Here is a 27,296-nt window from a genome sequence, read left to right on the forward strand (position 1 = left end):
CAGGAGACTCTTAGAGAACCTGTCTAGTTTCATCAGTCCAGAGGGCTATGTGGCAGAGGCTCAGTCCTGGGTCTCTAGCTAGCTGCCTCTGTTCACACTGCAGCTCTGTCACCTGCCTAGCCGTGGGAACTTGGGAGATAGTGGCCATCACTGCACTCTGTACTTCATCTTCTCATTTATCTTATCTCATTTATTTGAATATATAAAATGGGGATAGTAATACAAAAACAACAGTTTTAAAACCTAAAGAGTTTTGAAAACCAAATTATTTTTTATAAATCATTTAGTGGCAAAACCTGACCTGAACTGATGTGGGGTTGTCCTTAATTTCATTTTTGCTACCAAGTGTGAATATTCATAGATTTCACTGCAGAAATATTGTGTTTGACTAGAGAGTGCAAAAGTTGGCTTAAAGCTCAACATTCAGAAAATGAAGATCATGGCATCTGGTCCCATCACTTCATGGGAAATAGATGGGAAACAGTGGAAATAGTGTCAGACTTTATTTTTTTGGGCTCCAAATCACTGCAGATGGTGACTGCAGCCATGAAATTAAAAGATGCTTACTCCTTGGAAGGAAAGTTATGACCAACCTAGATAGCATGTTGAAAAGCAGAGACATTACTTTGCCAACAAAGGTCTGTCTAGTCAAGGCTATGGTTTTTCCTGTGGTCATGTATGGATGTGAGACTTGGATTATGAAGAAAGCTGAGCGCCAAAGAACTGATGCTTTTGAACTGTGGTGCTGGAGAAGACTCTTGAGAGTCCCTTGGACTGCAAGGAGATCCAACCAGTCCATTCTAAAGGAAATCAGTCCTGGGTGTTCATTGGAAGGAGTGATGCTAAAGTTGAAACTCCAATACTTCGTTCGGCCACCTCATGCGAAGAGTTGACTCATTGGAAAAGACTCTGATGCTGGGAGGGGTTGGGGGCAGGAGGAGAAGGGGATGACAGGCTGAGATGGCTGATGGCATCACCGACTCAATGGATGTGAGTTTGAGTGAACTCTGGGAGTTGGTGCTGGACAGGGAGGCCTGGTGTGCTGCGATTCATGGGGTCACAAAGAGGCGGACACGACTGAGCGACTGAACTGTACTGAAACTGAACTGAACTGATGACCTGGGAAATTTAGGGTTCAGATAGAAAGTAGTAGAATAAACTAAGGAAAAGAAATGCTTGCTAAAAATGAAAGATTGTGTTCAAGTTGTAATTAAGTTGCTCCCAAATCTGTGCTTTTCTGAACCTGCTGTCCCGCAAATCATACCACAGCTCTGGTGTAGAGTGATACAGTGGGGTCTCCACTTCCCCTAAGAAGCTATTGGAGGCGACTTCCCAGGTGATCCAGTGGCTGAGACTGCACTCCCTGATCAGGGAACTAGATCCTACGTATCACAACTAAGAGTTTGTATGCTGCAACTAAAAGACCTGTCACAGGCAAATAATAATGTTTCCAAAAAAAAAAAAAAAAAGCTATTGGAAATAATGGGCCAAGACACTAAGACTTTCAAAATGAAAAGGCAAGTGTTTGGAAGGGAAATTTTCCAGTTCATGTGGGGTCATTTGTGTTACTCCCAAGTAAAGCAGATGCCATTTTCAAATGTGCTCTCCTTAGCCCAGTGTTCTTTTCTTAGCATGATTAAGGACAGATCAACTCTGATTGCAGTTAGCAGAATTTGGGATTATGTTAACACTCTTAGCCCTTAATGATGAATGAGTCACATGTCAGGCTGTGACAAAAGGCTTCACTCTATAAACAAGGGCTGCCTGGTTCTGGCACATCATTAATTGCAGAAGCTTAAATCCAGGATAACTGGATTTAGGAGGTTAGTCCATTTTATAATTCCTCGTAATAGATTTTGGCCCCTTCTCTACCATTTCCCTGCTTTCACATGTTATCTAGTAGAGTTGAAAAAAAAAAAAAAGAATATCCTTCTTACTTTGGTAGTGAGAAGTTTCTACAAGAAGTCTCTCAACCTCAAAGTTTTCAAACTACAATATAATGCAGAGAAGAGCCAATGCTTTCTGCAAATGGGGTTTATTGGAGGAAATTCGATCAAGGAAGTATTCTAAGAACCTGAATCCTAAGGAGCCAGAAAGGCAGGACTCACCGGAGGGCTGAGGGTAGCTGATGGCATGCCAGAGCAAGGACTTGACTTGGAAGGGCTTAGGAAACCATCCAGATCTGGTCTGAAACTGTAGAGGAACTGGGATGAAAACAAGGTTGTTGCCAGAGCTGTAAGGTGGGATTTGGGCAGGGATGAGAGCCTGGCTGGTTTCAGGGGGCGAGAGAAGCTCTGGCCTGGAATTCGCAGGTAGGTATCTGCTTAGGTGTTCCAGAGGATGATGACTGTGACAACGGAGGTGGCCATGAAGAGCAGGTAGAGACAGAAGAGCAGGGTGTCCATCATGTGGCTTAATCGCACCCACAGACGGACCAAGTGCAGCTTCTGAGCCTCGTCTTCCTGCTGGTTCCTCACTGAGCCAGGGCACCCATTTAGCTCTGTCTCTCTGGGATGTGGCACCTTCCCCACCAACTCCATGGGCTCCTTCACACCTACAGCGAGACAGACTCAGATTTGGGCCACCAAGGTCAGCTGGGAAGTTATGTGGGGAGGGAAGGAGGTGGGAGCAGAGAAGTGGAGGTAATGGAAGAGGAAGCCTGGGCAGTGCTGACATCCCTCACCAGGCAGGTGGGCAAGGCCTGTGTTTCCCTTCTGGGGCACAGCAGGGCAGCATGTCCTTGGGCTGGTGCAGTGTAGAAGCAGGGAGTGGAGCCAACGAGGCATGGGTGGGGGCTGGGTGGTGGCCAGGTGCAGCAGGTAGGAGATGAAGATGGTCTCCAGCAGGCTGAGCACCATCAGGGACAGACACAGGGCAAAATAGACATCTGGAGGGAACTGGGCCTGCCTGAGGGTTAGAGGCACCAGCCAGGACTTTTTATTTTCTCCTTCCCCAGAAAAGAGGCCCTTTTCCAGGATCTCTTTTCGCTCTGACCTGATTCATGGGTCTGTGCCATGCCCCACCCTACTTTTCTTCTCCTAAAGGCAACAGGGGCCATACTGGTGAGGGAGGTGCTACTGGAGGGGAGTAAGTCATTCATCATGAGCAGGAAGACGTTGTAGCCCAGCAAGAGTGTCATCTTGAATGAGGCATGGTTCTCACTTTCTACTGGCAGGTAGAAGCTGAGGGCTTTGATGGTGAACAGAAAGCTGCTGTGCACCAGGAGGTTTATGACATAGAGGGTGGGCCTGCGCCTGATGGCCACCTGGTAGGGAGGAGAGAGGGAGGCAGTTGAGGAGAAGGCTGGGAGGCTGCCAATCCAGGTAAGAGCAAGAATTTAGATTTGTCCCAGATCAAACTTTCTATTAAGGAAATGTTACCTCAAGTCCCTTTGTCTGTTCTCCCTCTCCAGCAAAGTCATCTTAATCACCACATTGTCTTTCCATGGTTAATTCTACCATGCTGCTTACCGTTGAAATATATTTCATTCCTTCTTGGCCCATGTGTCAATTTTCTCCACCTAATTTTTTTATTCCTGCCAATGTGCTCTCAGCAGAATTGAGGGACCAAATTCTTAGGTATTGTGTGCATTGTATTTCTGCTTGCTTTCCTCATCAAGGTGTAATCTCTAGTGCCTTTGCTGGTAGACGTTTAAAACCAGTGGGAGAGAAAGCAAGACAGAGCAGACATTTTGGGATCACCAGGATTTGGAATCATAATATCCCTAAGACAGTGTTTCATAACTTTTCCACCCCTTCTTTTTAAAAATAAATATAAAGATTCCTATCCTCCCAAAAGTTCAAATAGCCCTGGCAGCCAGTGAGGGACTAGGGGACATGGAGTGGAGGTTCATGCTCATTGTAAATCACTGCGGTGGGAGCTTTGTTTCTTCCTCAGGGAGGATCCATTCAGTCAACATTTCCTGAGTGCCAGGTACTGTTTTAGGTACAGAAGATTTTTCAGTGAAAAGAGTGATAGCAACCTCTGCCTCCATGGAGCATGTTTTCTTGTGGGAGAGCTTACATTCTAGTGGAGGACATGAGCTATGCATGTAGAAGAAGATCCCACCCAGGGCCCCCGAACTCATATAGAAGACGATTTGGTCCTAGCCATTGGTGCCCGCAGTCATCTTCATCATTTGATGGATACTCTGAAGTACCCACTCCCCCTTGCTCCAAACGACGTTCTGTGTTGTTTCCAAAATCTCCTGCACATCCTGCTCCATGCCCAGGACCATCTTTTCCACTGCAAAGGAGACCCAGGCAATTCAGCCTTCCCCAAGCCTCCCAACCCCTTTGCCCAGACTGTTGAATTCCTTACCACTTAGCTTCCACACCCCTTTCAGTGAGATTCACTCACTCTTCCAAGCTTTCTGTCCTCTTCTTCTCAAACCCTTTCTTTCTCTTTCAGCATGTGATTCTCACTTACCTGTGTAGATGAAAGAGCTGAAGGTGAGGGTGCAATTCTGTTCATCAAAGGGGAAATAGAAGATGTCCAGGTTGCAGATGCTTGTTACCCGCATTGGCTTACTGTATTTGATGTGACCATTACTGTTGACGTAAGCCATGAGACCTGGCGGAGTCTGATCTGTATCCATGCTGAGTGTGAAAAGGACAGAGAGGTAAAAGCTGTGGGCTCCCCATCAGACCTGGCTCTCATCCTCTCCCAGGCTGCCCATTTCTGTGCTCCAGCCCCACTTATCTGACCTCCCCCTTCTACCTATCTGCGTGTTCTGAGGGTTTCAGATGCTGCTTCTTTCTGGTTGAGTCTGTGCTTGGCCCCCATTGGTTACATCATGCTCTTCCCTGGAAATATGGTCTCCTTCTTGCTTTTTTAAGCCCTGACACTCACAGCTCCTCAGTGAAGGTATCTGGAAGCCACAGGTTCTTACTTTCCATGTCCAGCTTCCTGATGCCCCCACATTCCTCTGGGTTCCCGGTGATGAATGGATTGTACCGGATCTAGAGAACACCATGGTATGGGATAAACAGGAGATGGGAACTGGCTTTAGTCTTCCTCTGTCTCTTCCACTCCACATTCCTTTCTTTACTCATTTCTTTGCTCTCCCACTGCACCTCTGGTTACAACTGTCACACTGTCACTGGCAAACTTGTTCTGCTTTCACTTCTTCCTCAGTGCTCTCTGGGGAGACCTGGAGCTTGGCTTTGGATTCCCTGGGATGGAGCCACTGAAGTATTGGCTTCCATGATCTTGGTTTATGCCACTTGCTTCCTGAGCCCTGTCTCTGCCCTCCTTAAACTGGCAAAATAAATCAGAAAATTTTATATTTTCATTATTGGTCCGGCTGTTTGAACTTGTTGAATCTGTGGATATTCTCAGCTTTATCCATTTTAATCCTCAAAGTTGGACCTTGCAGTGGGAAAAGGGAGGTACTATAGCAAAGGGGAAACTGAGTCCATCATACCATATTTAGCCACAGAAATGATGTCCTCAACTGAAGCTGTGCATCCTGGAAAAACAGTTTTCATCTGAGATCATTAACTTAATGAAGTGAAATCCAATGACACCACCCACCTCATAATCACTTCCAAGGCTGTTCTGTATGGCAATTATGAGTTTTAATCATAAACCACTAAAAAATGTAGGTCATATAATCCAGGGTCCATGAGAAATGCAAGTGAAAACACCAGTATGAGAGTAGTCCATTGGGATTATGTTTCTTGTGGTGTATCCCCCAAAAGGGAGAGCTTTTATCTGCATTGTATCATTGTAGCATTCCCTGTCATGCCTCCCTATCCCATAGACTGAGCTCTTAACTTACAAAATCCAGTCAGTGCACCCACTGCTCATCACAAGATCATTACAGAGTTGGGTCAGGACTTACTACTTCCAGGATGGCAGACAGAGTGAAGGAGATGTTAACACGAATGGGGATGCTGATATTGGTGGCTGGACGGAAGGCCCTTCTGGCAAACGCTGCTTGGAAGGCAGCAGGATCCACCCCATGCTGGTCAAAGCCTGAGCAATTGATGGTGAATGTATCTCCTCTCCCTGTAGAGAGAAGGAACTATGAGAAGAGTGCCAGGGCTGGGGTGTAGGGAATGTTTCTGCACAGAGAGACAGCAGGGGTTATGGAAGAAACAGGTAGACTCCTACTGCTTGGACTAGGCAGTGTGGGCTAGCCTGGAATAGCAGGCAAATGGTGGAAGTTGATGAGGTGAGCTGAGTCAGAGCCCCATTCTCAATTCCATTCTCTCTCTCTCCATGCAAAACTTGTCTACATGTGTATGCAAACAGCCCTGAGCCCCACTTTTTAGTGTCCTGCTATGTTCTTAACAATCTCACCACAAACCTCTGTCCTTGAGCCATTTGGGTGAATGTCACTGACAGATTTTGCAATCACATTTCTCCTCTTCACTATACAGGGCATAGATGGTCATGAATTAATAATGAGAGAAATAATCAGGTGGGTAGTGAGAAATCCGGAGAAGGCAATGGCACCCCACTCCAGTACTCTTGCCTGGGAAATCCCATGGATGGAGGAGCCTGGTAGGCTGCAGTCTGTGGGGTCACTAAGAGTCGGACACGACTGAGTGCTTTCCCTTTCACTTTTCACTTTCATGCATTGGAGAAGGAAATGGCAACCCACTCCAGTGTTCTTGCCTGGAGAATCCCAGGGACAGGGGAGCCTGGTGGGCTTCCGTCTATGGAGTCACACAGAGTTGGACATGACTGTAGTGACTTAGCAGCAGCAGCAGCAGCAGCAGTGAGAAATCCATCCGTGGGACCTTAAGGAAGGAACTCAGTTTTCAATTTAATAATTGTATGTCTTTGCTTTGTGCTGTGATTGTTCTCTTCTAAAACTCAGGACTCATCACCACTGAGACTATCTTATAAACAGTTCCTTGATACACCTCTTATACCCAATCCTTTTTTAATCGTACTTTGTGGGGCAGAAACAAAGAATGTATGTAGTAGCATCTCCTGGTCGAGTCTGTTTTTGTCTGTCTCTAATTTTGTGCTATACCTCATTGCTTAATCTCAATAATGAACAAGAAATTACTCTAGACTGGGAAATTATACTGAAAAGTTGTACTGAAAAGTCACAACAGAACTTTTCATCTACCTCAATTCCCTTGGCATCTTTCCTTTTCATTTGCTTAAGAGAAATAAGGCTTCCCCAGTGGCTCAGCAATAAAGAATCTACCTGCCAATGCAGGAGATCTGGGCACTCAGGTCCGATCCCTGGGTCGGGAAGATCCCTTGGAGAAGGGAATGGCAACCCACTCCAGTATTCTTGCCTAGAGAATCCCACAGACGGAGGAGCCTGGTGGGCTACATTCCGTGGGGTTCCAAAAGAGTTGGACACAACTGAGGGACTAAACAACAACAACAAAGAGAAATAAGGAAGAGTTTTCTTCTCTCAACAGCAGTTGATACCCAGAAACCGTGGGGTAGATTATATGCCTGGAAAGAGAATGACATGGAGAAAGGAAAGAGGCCCATGGAAGCATGGGGAGTGGAGAAGTAGCTTAAGAGAAAAGCCAGCTAACACTTAGGACCCTAGAAAGTGCTATACCAAACTGTCAGTGTCATGAATTTCCGTTTTTCCAAAATGAACACCCATTTGTTAACTAGAAATAAAAAGAATTAGCCTGGTTTCTCTGTTCCCAGACTTTATATGGATGCTGTGCTCTTGTTCTTGTCCCATCTTACCTTAAAGCGGCAGGTACAGGATGAGGCAGAGGAGGAATCCTTCCCAACCTCGTTCCGTCTTCCTCTCCTTGGCTCTTCTCTGGGGACTTAGTGATGATGTTAATCTTAAAAGACCATAGGCCACACCTCACGCCCTAGCTTTGAATAATTCCGGTGTCAGGTGTCAATAGCCATCTCTCTAACACCCCCCAGTGACAACAGAATCTCATAGAGAACTCCCCTACCCAGTGCCCTAACTAGACCTGAACCTGGTCTCTTAAAGTCATCTGACAAACCAGTTTGGAGAGGAGGAATAAAAAATATTTTGTCAGTGCAGCAGTGCTAATGGCCTCCTCATACTTTAGAATCACTCTGGCATATAGGGCACCATGGGAAAGGCACAGAATGCCTGCTGTTTCCTTCAAGTAGCACACACACTTGTTTTAACCCTGCTGCCATCTTTCCCCCCAAAATGGCGGGGGGCATCTTCTTTTATATAATCAACATCAGACTCAGAGGTTTTATATATGACTTCTGTACTGGCAAGTCTTAACTTTTGACTTTTTGAGTGTGTCAGAAGCAGTTTGGACTGGAGGAGGAGTGGGTGGAGGGGAGATGGCAGGGTTTTCAGCGGAAGTTGATTTGTAAGGTCATGACCAATCTGCGTACAAATTCATGTTGCTTTTGGACCCGCTGGTGTTTTTAGGAAATTTATTAGTTGTTAACATTTTAAAAATTGGGAGATTTCGTGTAAAAACTGTGTTTCTGGCCTCATTTGAAAAATAAGATCAAGCAATACTGGGCTCACATTTTTACTATACACAATGCTTTCTGCCAGAGCTGCAAAGTGGTTAACTCTTTGGATGAAGAATATTCTCTCTAGATCATCACAGTGTCTGTCACCAACTATTGTCTTATTCCTGACCAGCTCCCCTCACTTATGTTACCTCCTTGGCCTCAGCAGGTGTTCAAGTTTGCCTTTGAGTGTTAAGATTAATTTTCTTGTTTGATTCTTAAAGAGCCTTAGGAAGTAATTTCAAAGTACCAGGCCATGCCTAGATGATCACGGTCTTGTCAGATTCAGTTCAGTTTAGTCACTCAGTCATGTCCGACTCTTTGCAACCCCATGAATCGCAGCACACCAGGCCTCCCTGTCCATGACCAACTCCCGGAGTTCACTCAGACTCACTTCTATCGAGTCAGTGATGCCATCCAGCCATCTCATCCTCTGTCGTCCCCTTCTCCTCCTGTCCCCAATCCCTCCCAGCATCAAAGTCTTTTCCAATGAGTCAACTCTTCACATGAGGTGGCCAAAGTACTGGAGTTTCAGCTTTAGCATCATTCCTTCCAAAGAAATCCAAGGGTTGATCTCCTTCAGAATGGACTGGTTGGATCTCCTTGCAAGAATGTGCAAATATTTGGTTCCTGGTAGAAGCCAGACATATGCGTACATGGGCCAAAGTCATCAGTGGTTTCACCTGTTATTCTAGAGTGATTTCTATTAGGGAAAGCTCTAGGGAACCAAGGGAGATGATGCTTCAGGGAAGAAGCTTTTCAGGCTAGTTAGTATGAGATAGTAACAAAGGTCTAAGACCAAATCCTATTAGAATCATGTCACCCTCTCTCTGCCTCCTCTCTAAGGTTGAGAGGATAAAACCTGTCTTGCAGGAGTTTTATGTGGCTGGAGATAATATGTATACACTGCCTGTCCCATCCTAACCAGCTAATGAATTGGAGCAGCAATAAACAGTGAAAGTGGCAGTAAGAGTAGTTGTTATTGTTATCCTCGATGTCTTAAGATTATTTAGGTTGCTTCAGCCTGCATGGAATCTTCTGGACTTAAAATGTCTGAGTTGACTGAATCAACCTCAGTTCCCATGAGCAAGAGTGTTTCCTCTCAGCTTCACTCAGCTGAATGCTGACAAGGACAATCCCTCCATTCTCCTCAGCATCACTCTTCATCTTTTGAGACTTCTTTCCCCTTTAGGAAGTTTATTTACTTATTTTTTCTTTTATAAAAAGATGAGTTTGGACCATCATCTCTCAAAGCATTTTCTGCAGAACTCTAGTTCTATGGAATGTTCAGTGCTTTTCTGAAAAATCATTTTTCATTGTTCAAGTTCAAATAACTCTGAGAAATGATGAATTAAACAAGGAGAATCAGGTATTATTACTGTAGGATTTCTCAGAGTATTTAACTAAAATGTTAATGTGACTTGAAAATGTCATGTATATGATTTCCCACATGTAGTTAACTTTTGGAAATTTCTTTTTCTCAGACTAACTTCAGAACTAGTACTCCATGAATATTTTTGGGAAAACACTGCTTTAGGTAAATAGAGTAAATCTAGAAGAAAGAAAACTTGAAAAAAATTTGTCTTAGATTTCCTGCAGATAGAATGTAGAATGCTGTAGCTTAGGTAAAAATCAAGACATTTAAAAAATAAATGAGGTAAGTGGTTTTTTTTTTTTTTAGATAAGTATTTTAAACCTGAAGTTTGATTAGAACCATGAGAACCCACAAACAAATAGGAGATAAAAGAAGTATCGATTTCAAGCTGTTTCTGAATCCCTGAGCAATATAAACTTAGACTGCCTCAAGGAGGAATCTTCTTTTCTCTCTTTTTCTTTAGATCAGTGACCTACCAGCCAGAAGCCATGTGTCATCCACCTAGATCTAATTTTAGGATGAGAATTTAAAAACATGCTTTGGTATTGTTACCTCTCAAATATACTTAGAAAAAAAACATTTTAGGAGCTGAAGAACAGTGTTGGTTTTTCTCATTGGTTGTCTTGCAGTCAATAGTGGGTATAATTTATGCTTTAAGAGTACATATTTTTCCCTTATGGAATTCAATAAGTGAATTATTTTGAATAAAAAATAAACACAGCCTGCATCAGCTTAAAATTTTCCTGACATTCATGCCAGAAATGTTATTACCAAGGTAGACCATAGATATTTATCACTTCGTCTGATCAAAAGCCCATATTTATAAAACATCACACCTGAGAAGCTTTTTGGAATGACTGGGAGTGACCATTCTTCCAGTCTGTCTAGGCCTGTCCTAGTAAGAAGGCTCCATCGTAGCTGGACTGTTGGTTCTGGCTTCTCTGGCTTAGGGGGACCCTGTTGCCTCTCAGTTGTGACCTAACGGGTTTCCAGTCCAATACTTCGTGATGTGGGAGAATCCTTCATGCGTATATTACTGTTAGAGATGTTAGATATACTGAATCCATTTATTGGCTTGAGTAAGTAATCCTTACTTGTCATTCTGGGAGGAGTAAAATTCTAAGGCCTGTAAAATCCTACACTGTGATGTTGGTTATTTTAACTGAGTAGATTTATGTGGATGTTCTGGGTGGTGGCAACAGCTAGAGTAAAAACATGGAAGCTTTAGTGTTGAGAGGACCTCAGATTTGAGTAGAAGAGTGACAGGAAATGAAGCTGTGGTATTATGTGGGGCCAGATCACAGAACGTCTTGTATACCAAGCTAAAGTTTGGTTTAATTGCATAGCCCAGGATTTCCCAAACTTGAATAAAGTTCAGATCTCTTTTAAGTGAAATAATTCTCCTAAACCCCTGATATTGACTTCAATTATTTATATTATAATATTACTTAATATGTATCTTCATAAAACCATGTATAATGTCCTTATGCTCATAGTTCTTATACCACTATAAAATTAAAATAAATTTATAAATTACTACATACAAGACTACAGAATCAACACATCACTAGTTTAATGAGGTAGATAATATTGTTTTATTAATATTAGATAATTGCTGTCATTTTTTTCCTCTTAATAATGAAGAGCTAGTTTTTAGAATACCTGTCTGTTATTTTGTTGAGCCAGTTTGATAATTCATCTCAGTATGCTGCTGCTAAGTCACTTCAGTCGTGTCCGACTCTTTGCGACCCCATAGATGGCAGCCTACCAGGCTCCCCCGTCCCTGGGATTCTCCAGGCAAGAACACTGGAGTGGGTTGCCATTTCCTTCTCCAATGCATGAAAGTGAAAAGTGAAAGTGAAGTTGCTCAGTTGTGTCCGACTCTTAGCGACCCCATGGACTGCAGCCTACCAGGCTCCTCCATCCATGGGATTTTCCAGGCAAGAGTGCTGGAGTGGGGTGCCATTGCTTTCTCCGATAGTAGTTCTTAAACCTTTTTTAAAAAAGTAATCATTCATTTCATTCTAACTACTCCCCCTAGTTGGGAAGTTATTACTGCAAAGGTGGGGAGTGTGTAATTCTTTCCTACATAAAGTGAATATGGGATATGATTTATCATAACATGCCTATACTGCTGTATACTGTGTGAACACTCAGCTTCTCCCACACAGTTCTCTATTAAAAATTCTGTGAAACCTTTGTCTGTAAAACATGTTATGACGTCATTTGGCTTTCATTCAGTATTGTTTACGTTTTAAATCCTCTTCTCTTCTTTCCTAATTTGCCTGAGACCATTAAAGGCACATTATTCTGTTGTACTGTATTGTTTCCATGATCATGATGTTAAATAAAAGATTCTGTTTATTAACTAGTCTTTAAAAATATTTATATTTGGCTGCACCAGGTCTTATGTTAGTTGCAGCATGCAGAATCCTTGATCTTTGTTGTGGCATGTGGAATCTTTAGTTGTGACATGTAGGACCTAGTTCCCTGACCAAGGATTGAACCTGGGCTCCCTGCATTGGGAGCTCAGAGTCTTAGCCACTGGACCACCAGGGAAGTCCTAACTAATTTTTTTTTTTAAATCTAATTCTATGAAAATTGTAAAATTGATCTGCAAATGAGAAATTTCGTTTTATAATTGGCAGAAGAATTCAACACGAGTGCCACAGCAGATGTGGGTGATCACTCTTGACATTAGCTCCTGACAAGCTAGCTAGGGGAGGGTGTTGGGGGATTGCTGCAGTAGAGCATTTCTTATGTCACTGAATGGCACTACCATCCATCAAGTTCTGCAACCAGAAACCAAGGTGTTACCCACCACACCTCTCTTTCTCATCCTGCTGTATCTAATCCATCAACAAGGTTTGTCAATTTTACCTCTTAAATTTTTCTCATGAGTCTGTCCACGTCTCTGCATCTTTTCCACCACAATTCTAGTCCAAACCACCATCCTGGATGACAACAGTCACTCCTAGTTAGAAACTTATCTTCCATTCTAAGCTATCTAATTCTTCCTCCAGTCTGCTGGCCTCAGAGACATTTTCAAAATGTAAATTTGATTTCTCAACCCTTAACCTATTCACTTTTTAAAACCTTGCAGTGGTTGGCTTCTGCTGTTACTCTAAAGACCTTTAGCATGGTCTACCTCTGGAGACCTTCCCTTCCTTCTCCCACCACCTGGCCCTTGTTAAAGTTCCCTCTGCTTGGAGTGCTCTCTTCTCTGCCCCCTTCTACCATCTTCACTACTAGCTCCTACTGCTTTACTAATAGCTCCTAGTCTTCTTCAGATGTAACATGAACCTTTCTTTCCCAGTACACAGCACAGTTACAGTTTAAATTTGGATTGATATTTATCTGACTCTAAACCAATGAGGTCAGGAAGCTTGTCTATTTTGCTTTCATTGTATCTCCATCAAATATTGAATAAATGAGTAGACTAGGTACATTACATAATATAAATATATTTAAAGATGTATACAATTCTGTATTGGAACATAGATTCTCTAGCTCCTTGCTTGAAGGTTGGAGAGTATCATCCCCTGAAACACTTCAAAACACAAATACACTTTGAGAAGGGGATGCTTTGCAATCAATACCATGTAAATAAGTTAAGTCTTTGGCCCAAGCTATCCTTGGACAAGCCAAAGTAGTTGGTACCTTAATGTATTGAAGCTTTGATCCAGGGTTGTATAGTGTTCATCTCTCTATATATTTTTTAAACCTGCATAAACAAACCAACATACTTAAAGTATTTCAGGGAGATTTTTTGAGGCTTTTTATTTTATATGAAGGTATCAGATATGCACTTTTGGGTACTACAGTGTTTTAAGCAGGGTCAGAAGTACTAGTATGCCTTGGAGAGGTGGCTTGAGGTGTGTTGAGAAAGAAGTTTTCTTCTCCCACTGGATGGCCAGAGGTGCTTAAAGAATTCTCAATAGATACATGTTTATATATCTATAACTTTATATATCTATATGTATACAAACCCTCAATATTTTTCTGATAAACTGCATATATCCTTATCGAGAGGAGAAATTATTTATTCCTATGATACTAAAACTTTTTTATTATGACATACTTACAGGTTACCAAAAAGTACAGCAAATGATTTTAGAAGCAACCCACTGTGAAGCTTTGTTAAATTTTAACATTTATAAATCATTTTTAAAAATTGATGTATAGTTGATTTACAATGTTGTGTTAGTTTCTGGTGTACAGCAAAGTGATTCAACCATATTATATATATATAATATGTATAAATAGATATGTGTTCTTTTTCAGATTCCTTTCTATTATAGGTTATTATAAAATATTGAATATAGTTGCCTGGGCTTCCCTGGTGGTTCAGTTGGTAAAGAATCTGCCTGCAATGCAGGAGACCCGGGTTCGATCCCTGCATTGGGAGGATCCCCTGGAGAAGGGAATGGTTACCCACTCTAGTATTCTTATCTGGAGAATCCATGGACTGAGGATCCTGGCGGGCTACAGTCCATAGAGTCACAAAGAGTCAGACACAACTGAAGCGACTGAGCAAGCAGCACTCATAGTTGCCTGTGCTATACAGTAGGTCCTCTTTGCTTATCTGTTATATATATATTAATATGTATCAGTTAATCTCAAACTCCTGATTGTTTAGCAGTTAATCCCTCCCCCAACCTTTCCCCTTTGGTAATCATAAATTTGTTTTCTATATCTGAGAGGCTGATCCTGCTTTGTAAATAAGTTCATTTGTATCATTTTTTAAGATTCCACACATCAGTGATATCATATGGTATTGGTCTTTTTTTTTTTTTTTTTTGGTATTGGTCTTTCTCTTACTTACTTCACTTAGTATGATAGTCTCTAGGTCCATCCAAGTCATTTCTTGAAGAAATAAAATATTACAGGACAGATGAAGCCCCTTGTGTATCCCTCTCTGTTCTCACTACCCCCCAACAGTAATTGGACCTCGAATCTGTTCTTTTTCCTGCTGAAGCCTGGCTTTACATTTTTAAATATACATCTTCATCTATAAACAACATATAGTTTTACATGTTTACAAAATTAATAGAAATTAATTAAGGATGGGATGTTTAGATAGCATCACTGACTCAATGGACATGATTTCGAGCAAACTCAGGGAGATACTGGAGGACAGAGGAACCTGGTGTGCTGCAGCCCATGGGGTCACAAAAAGTGGGACACAACTTAGCAACTGAACAACACAATAGCGATGAATACAAATGAGGTCATACAATTTGAGTCTTTTTGTAACTTAATTTTATTTATTTATTTTTGGCTGTGCTGGGTGTTTGTTGCTGCTCCGGCTTTTCTCTAGTTGCGGCGAGCAAGGGCTACTCTCCAGGGCTTCTCGTTGCGGTAACTTCTGTTGTGGAGCACGGGCTCTAGGGTGTGTGAACTTCAGTAGTCGTGGCAGGTGGGCTCAGTACTTGTTGCTCCCGAGCTCTAGAGCACAGGCTCAATAGCTGTGGTACACAGGCTTAGTTGCTCCACTGCATGTGGGATCTTCCCAGACCAGTAATTGAACCCATGTCTTGTGCATTGGCAGGCAGATTGTTTACCACTGAGCCATCATGGAAACCCTTTGTAACTTATTTTTGCTTAACATTTTTTTTGAGGTCTATACATATTGATAACATTTTAACTCTTGTTCTTTAACTGTTGTATAATACTCTATTGTACAAATATCATAATCTTGTTCTCTTGTTAATGAAATTTAGATTATTTTCTCTATTATAGAAAATGCACAAGGAACATACCTCCTTGTGTGAGAGACCCTTTAGGGCAGCTTTTCTCAGATGATAGTATTAAGCCATAACACCTGAAGGTATTCACTGTGTATAAAGAATTAAGTTCTAGGCATCTAGAATTAGTGTGCCCTGTGTAGTTGCTCAGTTGTGTCTGACTCTTTGTGACCCCATGGACTGTAGCCCACCAGCCGCCTCCATCCATGGAGATTCTCCAGGCAAGAATACTGGAGTGGGTTGCCATGTCCTCCTCCAGGGACTCTTCCCAACCCAGGGATCAACCCAGGTCTCCTGCATTGCAGGAGGATTCTTTACCATCTGAGCCACCAGGGAAGCCCAGAATGAGTTCAGCTATGTGTTATCCTTGGGAGAATTGAGAAAATAGTCACTCATAATTTTGTGTAGGGTTTGATTCATTTGCAGAAGCTCTGATTGAGAATGACTACTATAGAGCATATATGTAGAAATAGAATAGCTAGGTTCAGGGTAGGCATATGTGATAGAACATTAGCTTTCACCAAAATCTGTTCTTTCCTTCTTCCATTGTGACAGAATTGTAGATGGCTCCTAGCTGTCTCATTGAGAACTGCATTTTCTTGCTTCCTTCTCAGTTAGATGCAACCGTATGACTAAATTGTTACCAATAGAATGTGAGTGGAAATGAGAGATGTTGCTTCTTGGCTGATGCCTTAAGGCCAAGTCACACCTCCTCACACTCCATTTTTCTTTCCCTCCACTTGGGTGACTGGTGGTGGCAATTAGTAGAGCAACTTTGGAAGCCAAATGTTGAACTTGACAGAGTTCACCCTGGGTCTCCACATAAGTGCCAAGACTACAACTATACTGCTGATCTGGTATACTCACTCACCTGGGACTTTTATGCAGGAGCGAAATAAACTTGACTACAAGACACTGAATTGTAGGGTTTACTTGGGATCTTTTTCATACTGTTCACAGGGTTCTCAAGGCAATAATACTGAAGTGGTTTGCCATTCCCTTCTCATTTCAGATGCTAGCAAAGTAATGCTCAAAATTCTCCAAGCCAGGCTTCAGCAGTACATGAACTGTGAACTTCCAGATGTTCAAGCTGGATTTAGAAAAGGCAGAGGAACCAGAGATCGAATTTTCTGACATTGGTTGGATCATAGAAAAAGCAAGAGAGTTCCAAAAAAAAAAAAAAAAAACAAAAACAGCTGCTTCTGCTTTATTGACTATGCCAAAGCCTTTGACTGAGTGGATCACAACAAATTGTGGAAAATTCTTAAAGAGATGGGAATACCAGACCACCTTACCTCCCTCCTGAGAAATCTATATGCAGGTCAAGAAGCAATAACTAGAACCAGACATGGAACAACAGGCTGGTTCCAAATTGGAGAAGGAGTACATCAAGGCTGTACATTGTCACCCTGCTTATTTAACTTATATGCAGAGTACATCACACAAAATGCTGGGCTGGATGAAGCACAAGCTGGAATCAAGATTGCCGGGAGAAATATCAATAACCTCAGATATGCAGATGACACCACCATTATGGCAGAAGTAAAGAGGAACTAAAGAGCCTATTGATGAAAGTGAAAGAAGATAGTGAAAAAGCTGGCTTAAAACTTAGTATTCAAAAAAACAAGATCATGGCATTCGGTCCCATCACTTCATGGCAAATAGATGGGGAAACAATGGAAACAGTGAGAGACTTTATTTTAGGGGGCTCCCAAGTCACTGCAGATGGTGACTGTAGCCATGAAATTAAAAGATGCTTGCTCCTTGGAAGAAAAGCTATGACCAATCTAGACAGCATATTAAAAAGCAGACATTACTTTACCATTACATAAAGGTCCGTCTAGTCAAAGCTATGATCTTTTTAGTAGTCATGTATGGATGTGAGAGTTGGGCCACAAGAAAGCTGAGCACTGAAGAATTGATGCTTTTGAACTGTGTTGTTGGAGAAGACTCTTGAGAGTCCCTTGAACTGCAAGGAGATCCAACCAGTCCATCCGAAAGGAAATCAGTCCTGAATATTCATTGGAAGGACTGATGCTAAAACTGAAGCTCCAATACTTTGGCCACCTGAGATGAAGAACTGACTCATTGGAAAAGCCCCTGATGTTGGGAAAGACTGAAGGCGGGAGGAGAAGGGGACGATAGAGGATGAGATGATTGGATGGCATCACCGACTCGACGGACATGGGTTAGAGCAAGCTCTGGGAGTTGGTGATGGACAGGGAAACCTGCTGTGCTACAGTCCTGGGGTCGCAAAGAGTCGGACACAACTGAGCGACTGAACTGAACTGAACTTGGGGTCTAACAGTACAGTTCATTTCCAACCTATTAATTTGGCCAACTGTAATGTGGTTACATCAGTCAATACTCCACCAGCATGTGTGAAGCATCCTGTCTCTCTAGATCCTGAAAACACAATATTGTCAGAATTTTATGTTTCCCTATCAGGTGGGCATAAAATGGTATCTTGTTGCTAATTTAATTTCCATTTCCCTGATTATTAGTAAGATTGGGTGTCTTTTCCCCTGGGCCCTGGTGTGCTCGAGACCTTGTACGTGCCCTTCAAGGGCGAAGTTTCTGTATTCCCCAGTCCTGTGGAATTCCTGCAATCAAACCCTGATGTTCTTCAAAACCAGATTCTCTGGGGGCTCCTTCTCCTGTTGTCAGACCCTCTGGCTGGGAAGACTAAGGTGGGGCTCAGAACTTCACTCCTGTGCCAAAACTTCTGTGGTATAATTGTTTTTCAGTTTGTGGGTTGCCCACCCAGCAGGTATGGGATTTTATTTTATTGTGATTTTGCCCCTCCTACCATCTCTTTGTGGTTTCTTCTTTGCCTTTGGATGTAGGGTATCTTTTTGGTAGGTTCCAGTGTGGTTTTTTTTTGATGGTCGTTCAGCAGTTGTTTGTGATTTTGGTGTTTACATAAGACAGGTGAACTCAAATCCTTCTACTCTACCATCTTGAGCTTATCTCCCTGGGTCTCTTTTGATATTTGAGTGGCTGCTTGAGTTTCCTTTTCCATGAACTGTCTATTCACATCATTTGCCAATTTTTCTATTCAGTTATTTAGCATTTCTTATTGAGTTGTAGGAATTATTTGTATTAAAAACTTTGTCAGTTATAACTTGTAGTTTATCTTTTTGCTTTATGGCATCTTATATAGAAACAAATTTAAATATGATAAAAATTAATCAAACTTTATTTTATTAATGTTTTTGTATCTTATTTAAGAAGTTCACAAAGATATTTCACATTTTCTTCTAAATGTTTGAAGGTTTTCCCTTTCAGTTGGGCCTTTGATCTATGTGGTATGAAGCTATAACCCCTGAGTTTTAAGAAATATGGATAACCAGTTGTTCCAACATTATCCATAGTCTTTTCTTTCTTTCTCTACTGATTTGTAATGTTTTCTTTGTTACAGATCAGGTTTACATGCATGCATGAGTCTGTTTCTAGGCTCTTTATTGCATTGATTTATTAATCCATTCTTGGGCTGCTGCTGCTGCTGCAAAGTTGCTTCAGTCGTGTCCGACTCTGTGCGACCCTATGAACGGCAGCCCACAAGGCTCCTCCATCCCTGGGATTTTCCAGGCAAGAACACTGGAGTGGGTTGCCATTTCCTTCTCCAGTGAATGAAAGTGAAAAGTGAAAGTGAATCGCTCAGTCATGTCCGACTCTTAGCGACCCCATGCACTGCAGCCTACCAGGCTCCTCCATCCATGGGATTTTCCAGGCAAGAGTACTGGAGTGGGGTGCCATTGCCTTCTCCACATTCTTGGGCAAAACACTGTATTAATTACTTCAGCTTTATTGTACATTGGTGTGCATTTTGTTTGTTTGTATTTTGCTGTGGTTCAAGTCACTTGGGATCTCAGTTCTTAGTTCCCCCACCAGGGATTGAAGCTGCATGTGACCTTGTCAATGAAAGTGGCGCATCCTAACAGCTGGACAGCTGGGGAATTTCCTACATTGGTGTTTCATACTAGCTAAAGGTATAAAGGTAGAGGAGTCATTTTACCTTCCATTAAAAAAAAATCTTTGAAATGGATAATCATAATACCTATACACTGGGTTGACATGGAGATTTAAAAAACAAGTATGTAAAGCACAAGATACAGACTAGGTAGGCACTAAACACAGTAGTTATTTATGTTATGATGGGAAGGCAATGGCATCCCACTCCAGTACTCTTGCCTGGAAAATCCCGTGGACGGAGGAGCCTGGTGGGCTGCAGTCTGTGGGGTCGCTAAGAATCGGACACGACTGAGTGACTTCCCTTTCACTTTTCACTTTCATTCATTGGAGAAGGAAATGGCAACCCACTCCAGTGTTCTTGCCTGGAGAATCCCAGGGACGGGGGCTGCCGTCTATGGGGTCGCACAGAGTCGGACACGACTGAAGCGACTTAGCAGTAGCAGCAGCAGCAGCAGCATCTTGAAGGTACAAATGAAACACAAAGAGAAATGAAGTGATCAGTCTATTTGGAAACCTCAGTTTCATTTATAAAAAGAAAGGGATGGATTGGCATGTCCTTTCTAAGGCTCTTGCCACTCTAAAAACTCATCCTGGCGTTTATTTTCTAGAACGTGGGCAGCACAACAACATGTGATGGACAGTGGGATTAAAGTGAGAAAGGTGACAACGCAGAGTCGTGAGCACGCAGTGGTAAAACGTTAAGGGCCATACAGATAAGATTAGGGGCCGGCTGGTCTCCTATAGGCTACGATGACCTTCACAGTGTTTTCTGGTGCATAAACGGCCAAGCATCGCCGTGACCGTCCTGCCTACAAACACTGGGCAGCCAGCCCACAGAAGGCTACTGTCAACCCTCCCGACCACTCAACTAGAACACAGAGCCTTGGAGAAGATTCCAGACAGGATCGCAGAAACTCTGGGGAGGACGGTGCCAGAGCCTGGAGCGCAATGGAAGGGAGGAGCGGCCTGCACCTCCTCCAGGGCTTCTACAGTGCTTCTGGGAAATATAGTTCTTAGCCGTGAAAGGAGCCTGGGGCTCCAGGAAGCGGGACTACAATTCCCTTCAGTCTTGGAAATTCTTTGTGCAGCACGCCTGCGCAGTCTGGCGGCCAATGCCGCTATAAAGGCTTGTTTTGCTCCGGGGGCTAATGCTCCGGAGCGTGGTCGAGTGGCCGGCGCGGCCGTCCTGGAGCTGGGGCACAGGTAGGTGTCGGTGACTGCCGCACTCCTTCTTTCTCCCTCGGATTGTCGCGGGGACCATCCCCACCCAGTGTGTTTCGGCCCAGGGTAGGGGACTGCGATCGAGGATGCGAGCAGTCCGCGGGAAGTCGGAGAACTGAGAAAAGCGGCCTGGCCTTTCTCTAGTCTCCCGCCGCCTCATTTTCGGGACGCGACCGGGAGGGTTGGAGGTTAGGTCCTCGGAAGGCAGGTAGGGTGGGATGAGTGATCGGGGTGCCGGCTACATTCCCGGCTAACGCCACCAGGTGGTGCTACGCACGCGGCCCGTGTGTGTGGGTCGCTATCGCCTTTCCAGGCCAGAATTGGCCGTGGGAACGCCCTAAGGCCAGGGCATCCTAGGGGATGCTGGCCTGAGAGAAGCCCCCCTCTTCAAGGGTGTAGAGAGGCGGTTTGGGGCACTCCGGCATAAGCCGCACAGAGGGGATTGAGCAGCCAGCGACCTCAGAATTCATCGTCTCGTTTTGGCTACGGGGTAGATGGAGGTTCGTGACAGAAGCACGCACAGGAAACCCTTGGCAGAGTCCGGAATGGAATCCAGATCTCTTGACAGTCATTAGTGCCCTTTCCCTTTCCACCGCACAGAGCTGCGTGGGGCTTTGTATTTATCACATAGGGGTCATTCGGTTTCTGCACAGACATGGGGGAGGCAGGAGGCAGATGGACACAGAAAAGACTGGCCAAGTTTCAGAAGGTTTTGAAGGAGAAGATGGGATAGGCCATTCTGCGGTCTCCAGGGTGAGTCAGTGAAAGGTGCGGTAGGCTGGAGACAAGTAGATTTCAGGGAGGTGGTAAGTACATACCCTTGTAGCTTCAGGTCTTTTTGTGTGGCTGCAGGGCCTGGAACCACATTCCTGAGGTGTTGGAAACCTAAGGAATATTGCAATGAAGGCAATTTGGGAACACCAGTCTGGCTACTTCCAGTCCTTGCAATCCTGTGCGAACTCCTCCCCCCAGGCAGTTTTGACTGCATCATTGTGCGGGAGAAGGTCTACACTTAGCACTGAAGGAGTCTTGGTTAAAAAAAAGTTGCTGACCAAGAGACCTCTGTGCCGAGCAACTCTATGGGTTCTCTCTTTGATTATTCTGTTAAGTGTCATTGTACAGCTCTGATTCAGAAGTAAATGAAAATCCTTTCCCTTTCTTCTCTCTTAAAAAAGACTTTTAAACACCTTTAAGGGAGAACAGAAAGAAGAAAAGAGGGAAATACAAATAGTACCCTCCCCTCCTGGTGGCTCAGAGGTTAAAGCGTCTGCCTCCAATGCAAGAGACCCGGATTCGATCCCTGGGTCGGGAAGATCCCCTGGAGAAGGAAATGGCAATCCACTCTAGTATTCTTGCCTGGAGAATCCCATGGATGGAGAAGCCTAGTTGGTTACAGTCCATGGGGTCGCAAAGAGTCCGACACGACTGAGCGACTTCACCTTCACATTCACCCTCCCCTCCATCCCCAAACTCTGGCCTAGTGATCTTTCCTTAATTGTTTTCTTCAGATTTGGGCCTTGTTTGTTTCCCAGATCTATTGGACTTTCTAGCTCTTGGCTGGCCTTCCTGATACACAGAAGATGGAAGATGGCCTTATGTTCAAGGCCAGGAGATAGTAGCTTTGTCCCTGGACAAGACCTGCCTACTTTCATTGCTCTACCTCTTGGCCCAGGAAATTAAAGAAGCAGCAGTGTTAGAGGGAATGGAAAATTACTCCCCACGCTCTTCCAACTTAGAATAACCTGGAACAAAGTGACCAAAAGAAGCTGAGGTTACATGAATTCTTAGGCAATTAAGGTGATCCCTGTGGTCTTTCTGACTTGGCATTTGGCATTCTGAGTGAGTTTCTATGGCCTCCTTCCTTTCAAACTTGCTCCCCCCCTCTTGCCTTTTTTCAAAGCAGGACTGATTTTTTTTCTGCTTTCCAGATAGTTGGCGAGGTTGAGGAACCTTTGGCGGGGAAGGTTGGACTTTAGTGATCCCTGTAACAAGCAGGATTATTCTGATCTGCAGCTGTATCCTGACACTGGGGACACTGGCAGATGCCAGGTCTGTTTATAGTTTAGGCTTAATGAGGTCTCAGTGACGTGATTGCTGCGCTCTTGGTTGTAAGCCGGTGTTCTTTATGGTGCAGTTTGTCATTGGACAAGGTGACTTTTTTCTTTGAAAGATAAGTAGTTGAGCAATATCAACTCAGGGTACTGGAGCCAGACCTCTGAAAAGTAAGAAGTCAAGCTTTCTTTTGCGCTGGAAACAAGTCTCTATGGTGGAGATTTAGTCCTTTTTATTTAGAGGATTCGTAAGTGTTCTTGTTTTCTGATACCTTAAAAAATGAATTGTAGCTGTCAGAATTATGTCCGCAATGTTGTACTTTTCATTCTCAGTGATTGATAGGAATTTATGGAATTCAAAAGGCAACACAGCTACAATTCTTTAGTTTCTAGTGAGGCTGTTATAAAAAGTGTTTTCCCAGCTTGTATCTGGGAAGCTTTGACCATCTTAGGGTGGAGGAAATGTTTTAGAGAGGGTATGTATGTGTTTCACTTTTTCTAAAGTAACCAGAATTGATACCGGGTATTGATTAATCAGGCTAACTGGGGTTTAGAACAGTGTTTCAGGTAGGTACTAGATAAGACATCATAGAACAGGGTGGGGAACAGGGTTCAGAACAGGGTTTTTGCTATTGTTTTTTTTTTATAACAGCTTTGTTGAGATATTTGTATACGATGAAATTCACCTGAGTATAGAGCTTGGTGTTTGGTTAGTATTTTAACAGAATTGTGAAATCATCACCACTAGCTAATTTTAGGACACTGTCCGTAATCCATGGGGAATTTGTTTTTAAAATTCAGGTGTAAAATTTTTTTGGAACAAACTTAAATTGTTTCTGAAAAGCCTTTTTTTAAAAGACTTATTTAAATGCTCTATGCATTGCAGTTGAACTTAGTTGAGAAAAATAAAATGGTACTTGAAAGATGTTTGAGAATTTATTTTTATAGATATAATGACAGAAAACTTTAATGCTTTTGTCTCTTTCTCCCTATTTTAAAGTACTTTTACTTATTAAGCACAATTTAGGAAATACCTGTCCTGGATGCATTTTTAATTCCAGGAATTCTCAAGTGGAACCAAGAGTTTGTGAACCCTCCACTCACAGAAGATGAAGGACATTGACATAGGAAAAGAATACATCATCCCCAGCCCTGGTTATAGAAATGTGCGGGAGAGAACCAGCAATTCAGGGCAGCACCGAGACCGTGAGGACTCCAAGTACAAGAGAACTCAACCGGTCAGTGTTGCCCGGCCCGATTCCCTCCCCTTATCTGCTTGCTGTGCTAGACCATACCTTCTTTCGTCACAAAATGCATAACTGAAAAAAAGTTTCTTTTCTTTACTGACTTTAGGTCATTGTTAAGAATTTATGGTTGTTTGTGAAGGAGAAGAGGTTGGCTCTCAACCTGTCATCTGTTTTTCCCCTTTGAGTTCTCCTCTGAAAAGGTGTTGCTTGAAAGGAGACAGTTTATGCAGGGTTGGGGAGGGGAAGGGCTGGGCAGGGAGCAGTGAGAATAGGAACCATTATACTTCTTTCTTGTATTTATAATTGTTCCCTCCCTCTGCCTCTGTTGTCTGCTTTTAAAAGGTAACTGGAGATTCTCATTCAGATTTCAGAGCGTACTTGGAACAATTTTAGATTGATGGAGGATAATCAGTTGAAATTTTCAAGAAAACCTATGAGTGTAAAGGAGTCTTTAGTGAATAATTTCCTCCAAGGGAAATAATGAATATGCATTTTAATCTGGAAGAAACATCGTCGTTGTCTGGGGAAAAACTCTTGAATTGCAGAAGTAATAGGAAAGAATGGGGGTTGCTGGGTAGGAAGTTGAGGTTTGTGTTCATGTATTTGTTCTGTGAAAATTGGAGCAAGATATGGCTCTACAGCTGACACTGGAGTTTCATTAGCCTGACCTTACTTGTCCCTCTGCTATGTGAAAGCTGTTGCCTTATTATTAATCAACATTTTCTCACTGATGGATATTTTCTGTTTCTACTGTCTGTGGTACAATGCTTTCCTATTCAAGCTTAACTTTGGAGAAACATAGATTCACTGTAATCAGTGTCAAATCCTTAAGGTCCCAGTTCTGTACCGTTTCTGTGTCCTTTTGTCCAGACTTTATGTTAACACATTTATTGAATATCTTTTGAATGCTTGACATTTAGTATAGCACTTATACTGGAAAAAGTCAGAGAGGATGAATAAAGTGGGGATGCTGTCAAGCTGTTAAGTCATCTGTGCCTTAGTGGCTTAGGAATTAAAATAGTATCAATGGTAGAACCTAACTCATGAGATGCCTTGAGTATTAAATGAGCTAATACATATAAAATGCTTAGAATGGTGCCTGCCACATAGCCTGTGCTCAAAGAATGTTAGCTCTTAGAGCTAGTAGTCTAGGGCATAAGAGGTGTGTGAGAAAGTTCTACATGTCATGCTAAGGAATCTTACTCTGGGCGTAGGGGAACTACTGGAAATTATTTAAAGGGTTTTTTTCTCTTAATTTTTTATTTGGAGATGACTGCAGATCCACATGCAGTTGTAAAAATAATACAGAGAGATCCCATACACACTTTATCTGGCTTTTCCCAGTGGTAACCTCTTGCATCCTATAGGATAAAGTCACGACAGGACATTGATTGACAGGGATAACATGCACCCACTTTATTAAGACTTTGCCAGTTTCATGTGCACTTGTTTGTGTGTGTTCTTTGCAGTTTTTTCCCGAGTAGATTCATATGACCACCATCACAGTCAAGGTACAAATCAGCGCCACCAAAAGGGTGTCTTGTGCTCCCCTTTTAGAGCCGCAGCCTCCTCCCTTGCCCTCTCCCCGTCTTTGGCAACCACTCATCTGTTTTCCATCTCTGTAATTTTGTCATTTTAAGAAAGCTGTACCAATGGGATTATATAGTACGTAACCTTTTGACATTGAATTTTCTCACTCAGCATTATTCCCTTGCGATCCATCTAATTTGTTGTATATCAATTGTATTTTCCGCGTTATAGATAGACTACAGTTTGTTTAACCATTCATCTGTTGAAGGAAATGTGGGTTATTTCTAGTTTGTAGCTATTATAAACAAAGCTGCTCTGAACATTTGTGTATAGGATTTTTTTGTGAATAAACCTTCCATTTCTCTGGGTAAATTCCAGGAATGTAATTGCTGGGTCATATGTTAAGTGCGTGTTTAGTTTTATCAAAAACTTCAATACTCTTTTTTTCCAGAGTGACTGTTTAATTTTACATTCCCATCAGCAATGTGTGAGTCATCCAGTTTCTCTGCATTCTTGCCAGTATTTAATGTTATTAATTTAATTTTAGCCATTCTGATAGGTATGTCTGATATCTCATTGTAATTTTACTTTGCATGACCTAATAGCTAATGCAGTTGAGCTGAGATTTTTAAGACTTCATTTATCTTAGGAAGATTAATTTTGAGGCAGTATATGAAAAATGTGTATGAGAGAGAGAGAGACAGAATACAGGGAATAGTCGGGAGGCTTCTGTGCCAGCCCAGGTGAAAGAGACCAGGGGTCTGGATCCAAGTCTAATAGTGAAGATGGAGGAGAGGGGGGAGACTTAGGTGTATTTCTGGAAGGAGGGAGGGAGACATTGGGGTACCTGTGGTAAGGCTATTGATGAGCATATGGGAGAGAAAGAAGGAGAAGGAAGTGAGCATGAGTTTACTTTTGAACATGTGGAATTTGAGGTACATCCAGATGAGGTGATCAGTAGACAGAGTACAGATAAGGAATGGAGCTGGGACAAGTTTTAGAGTCGTTAGTGCATCCATGTAGTGAAGCCTTAGTGAGCAAGCTTGCCCATGCCTAGCTTGTAAAACAGGAAGAAATGGAACCTGGAAAAATAGAGTGTGGTCCTGTGAAATTTCTGAGGACAGAGGCCCTGTCCATTTGGTTGGAGCAGAACTGACATTAGGGTCTGCAGTGGCAGCAGGAAACTTTTCCTCTGTGGGTAGAGAAGGGTTGGAGGTGGAGTCACTGTTGTGCCTTTTGTCCTCTAAATTATTAAGTCAGGCACCAGACAGAAAGTTTCCTTCATGTGACTCAGCCTCATCTTGAAGTAACAGGAGGCTAATACCAACTACTTTTGTGAGATCTCCGGAGTCCACATGAATTTAATTTTCATTATCCTTTGATGTTTCCTAAACTTTTAAATATGGGTACTGTTTTCCTGTTTTTATTACCATATCCTGTAGCCTCTGAACTTTTTTTGTTTTTAACTTAAACTATTTCCTTTAATCAACTTTTTTCTTTTTGCTCAGTCTTGACCTAAGGAATAGAATTATAGGTTTATATAACATTTTTTTACACATGTTAAAAGGCATATATAATGATCAAGTGTTTTTAAAAATTCACATTTCACCTAGAATGTTCTTGCATATTATCTATCAAAACTCCAGATTTCATAGATACAAATACATCTTCAACTTGTCTCATGTGTTAGCAGTTTGCT

The 27,296-nt window shown here is 42.6% G+C and overlaps 2 protein-coding genes across 10 annotated transcripts in view; one reads left to right on the forward strand and one right to left on the reverse strand.

The window, feature by feature from the left end:
• Nucleotides 1-2,322: 2,322 nt before the first annotated feature.
• On the reverse strand, nt 2,323-12,779 carry LOC101108715 (5-hydroxytryptamine receptor 3C-like). The gene is made up of 10 exons (XM_060397272.1): nt 12,707-12,779; nt 5,846-6,012; nt 5,426-5,470; nt 4,852-4,961; nt 4,429-4,598; nt 4,160-4,245; nt 3,918-3,922; nt 3,061-3,311; nt 2,684-2,887; nt 2,323-2,554 (listed from the first exon to the last, which is right to left on the reverse strand). The coding sequence occupies exons 1-10, from the start codon at nt 12,777-12,779 to the stop codon at nt 2,325-2,327; spliced, it is 1,341 nt and encodes a 446-aa protein (XP_060253255.1). The 3' UTR covers nt 2,323-2,324.
• Nucleotides 12,780-20,695: 7,916 nt separating this feature from the next.
• The window catches only part of ABCC5 (ATP binding cassette subfamily C member 5), an 81,329-nt gene continuing 74,728 nt past the window's right edge, over nt 20,696-27,296 (forward strand). For 3 of the 9 annotated variants that reach the window (XM_060419847.1, XM_012098084.5, XM_042233800.2), the window contains exons 1-2: nt 20,696-23,068; nt 23,882-24,058. In XM_060419847.1, the coding sequence (XP_060275830.1) occupies nt 23,930-24,058 (129 nt within the window). In that variant the 5' untranslated portion in view covers nt 20,696-23,068; nt 23,882-23,929. The remainder of the gene's footprint in view (nt 23,069-23,881; nt 24,059-27,296) is intronic. The other 6 variants (XM_060419840.1, XM_004003102.4, XM_027957817.3 and 3 more) reach the window with 3 other exon arrangements.

Source organism: Ovis aries, chromosome 1, assembly GCF_016772045.2.
Source record: "Ovis aries strain OAR_USU_Benz2616 breed Rambouillet chromosome 1, ARS-UI_Ramb_v3.0, whole genome shotgun sequence".
NCBI classification, from domain to species: Eukaryota; Metazoa; Chordata; class Mammalia; order Artiodactyla; family Bovidae; genus Ovis; species Ovis aries.

Excerpts from the sequence above, each read along its gene's own strand:
- LOC101108715 (XM_060397272.1), bottom strand. The coding sequence starts at position 12,779 with ATGGTGGTTTGGACTAGAATTGTGGTGGAAAAGATGCAGAGACGTGGA. Across the intron at positions 6,013-12,706 it reads TCATGAGAAAAATTTAAGAG|GGAGAGGAGATACATTCACC; the intron begins GTAAAATTGACA and ends TTCTCTCTACAG. Across the intron at positions 4,246-4,428 it reads CAGCTCTTTCATCTACACAG|TGGAAAAGATGGTCCTGGGC; the intron begins GTAAGTGAGAAT and ends TCTCCTTTGCAG.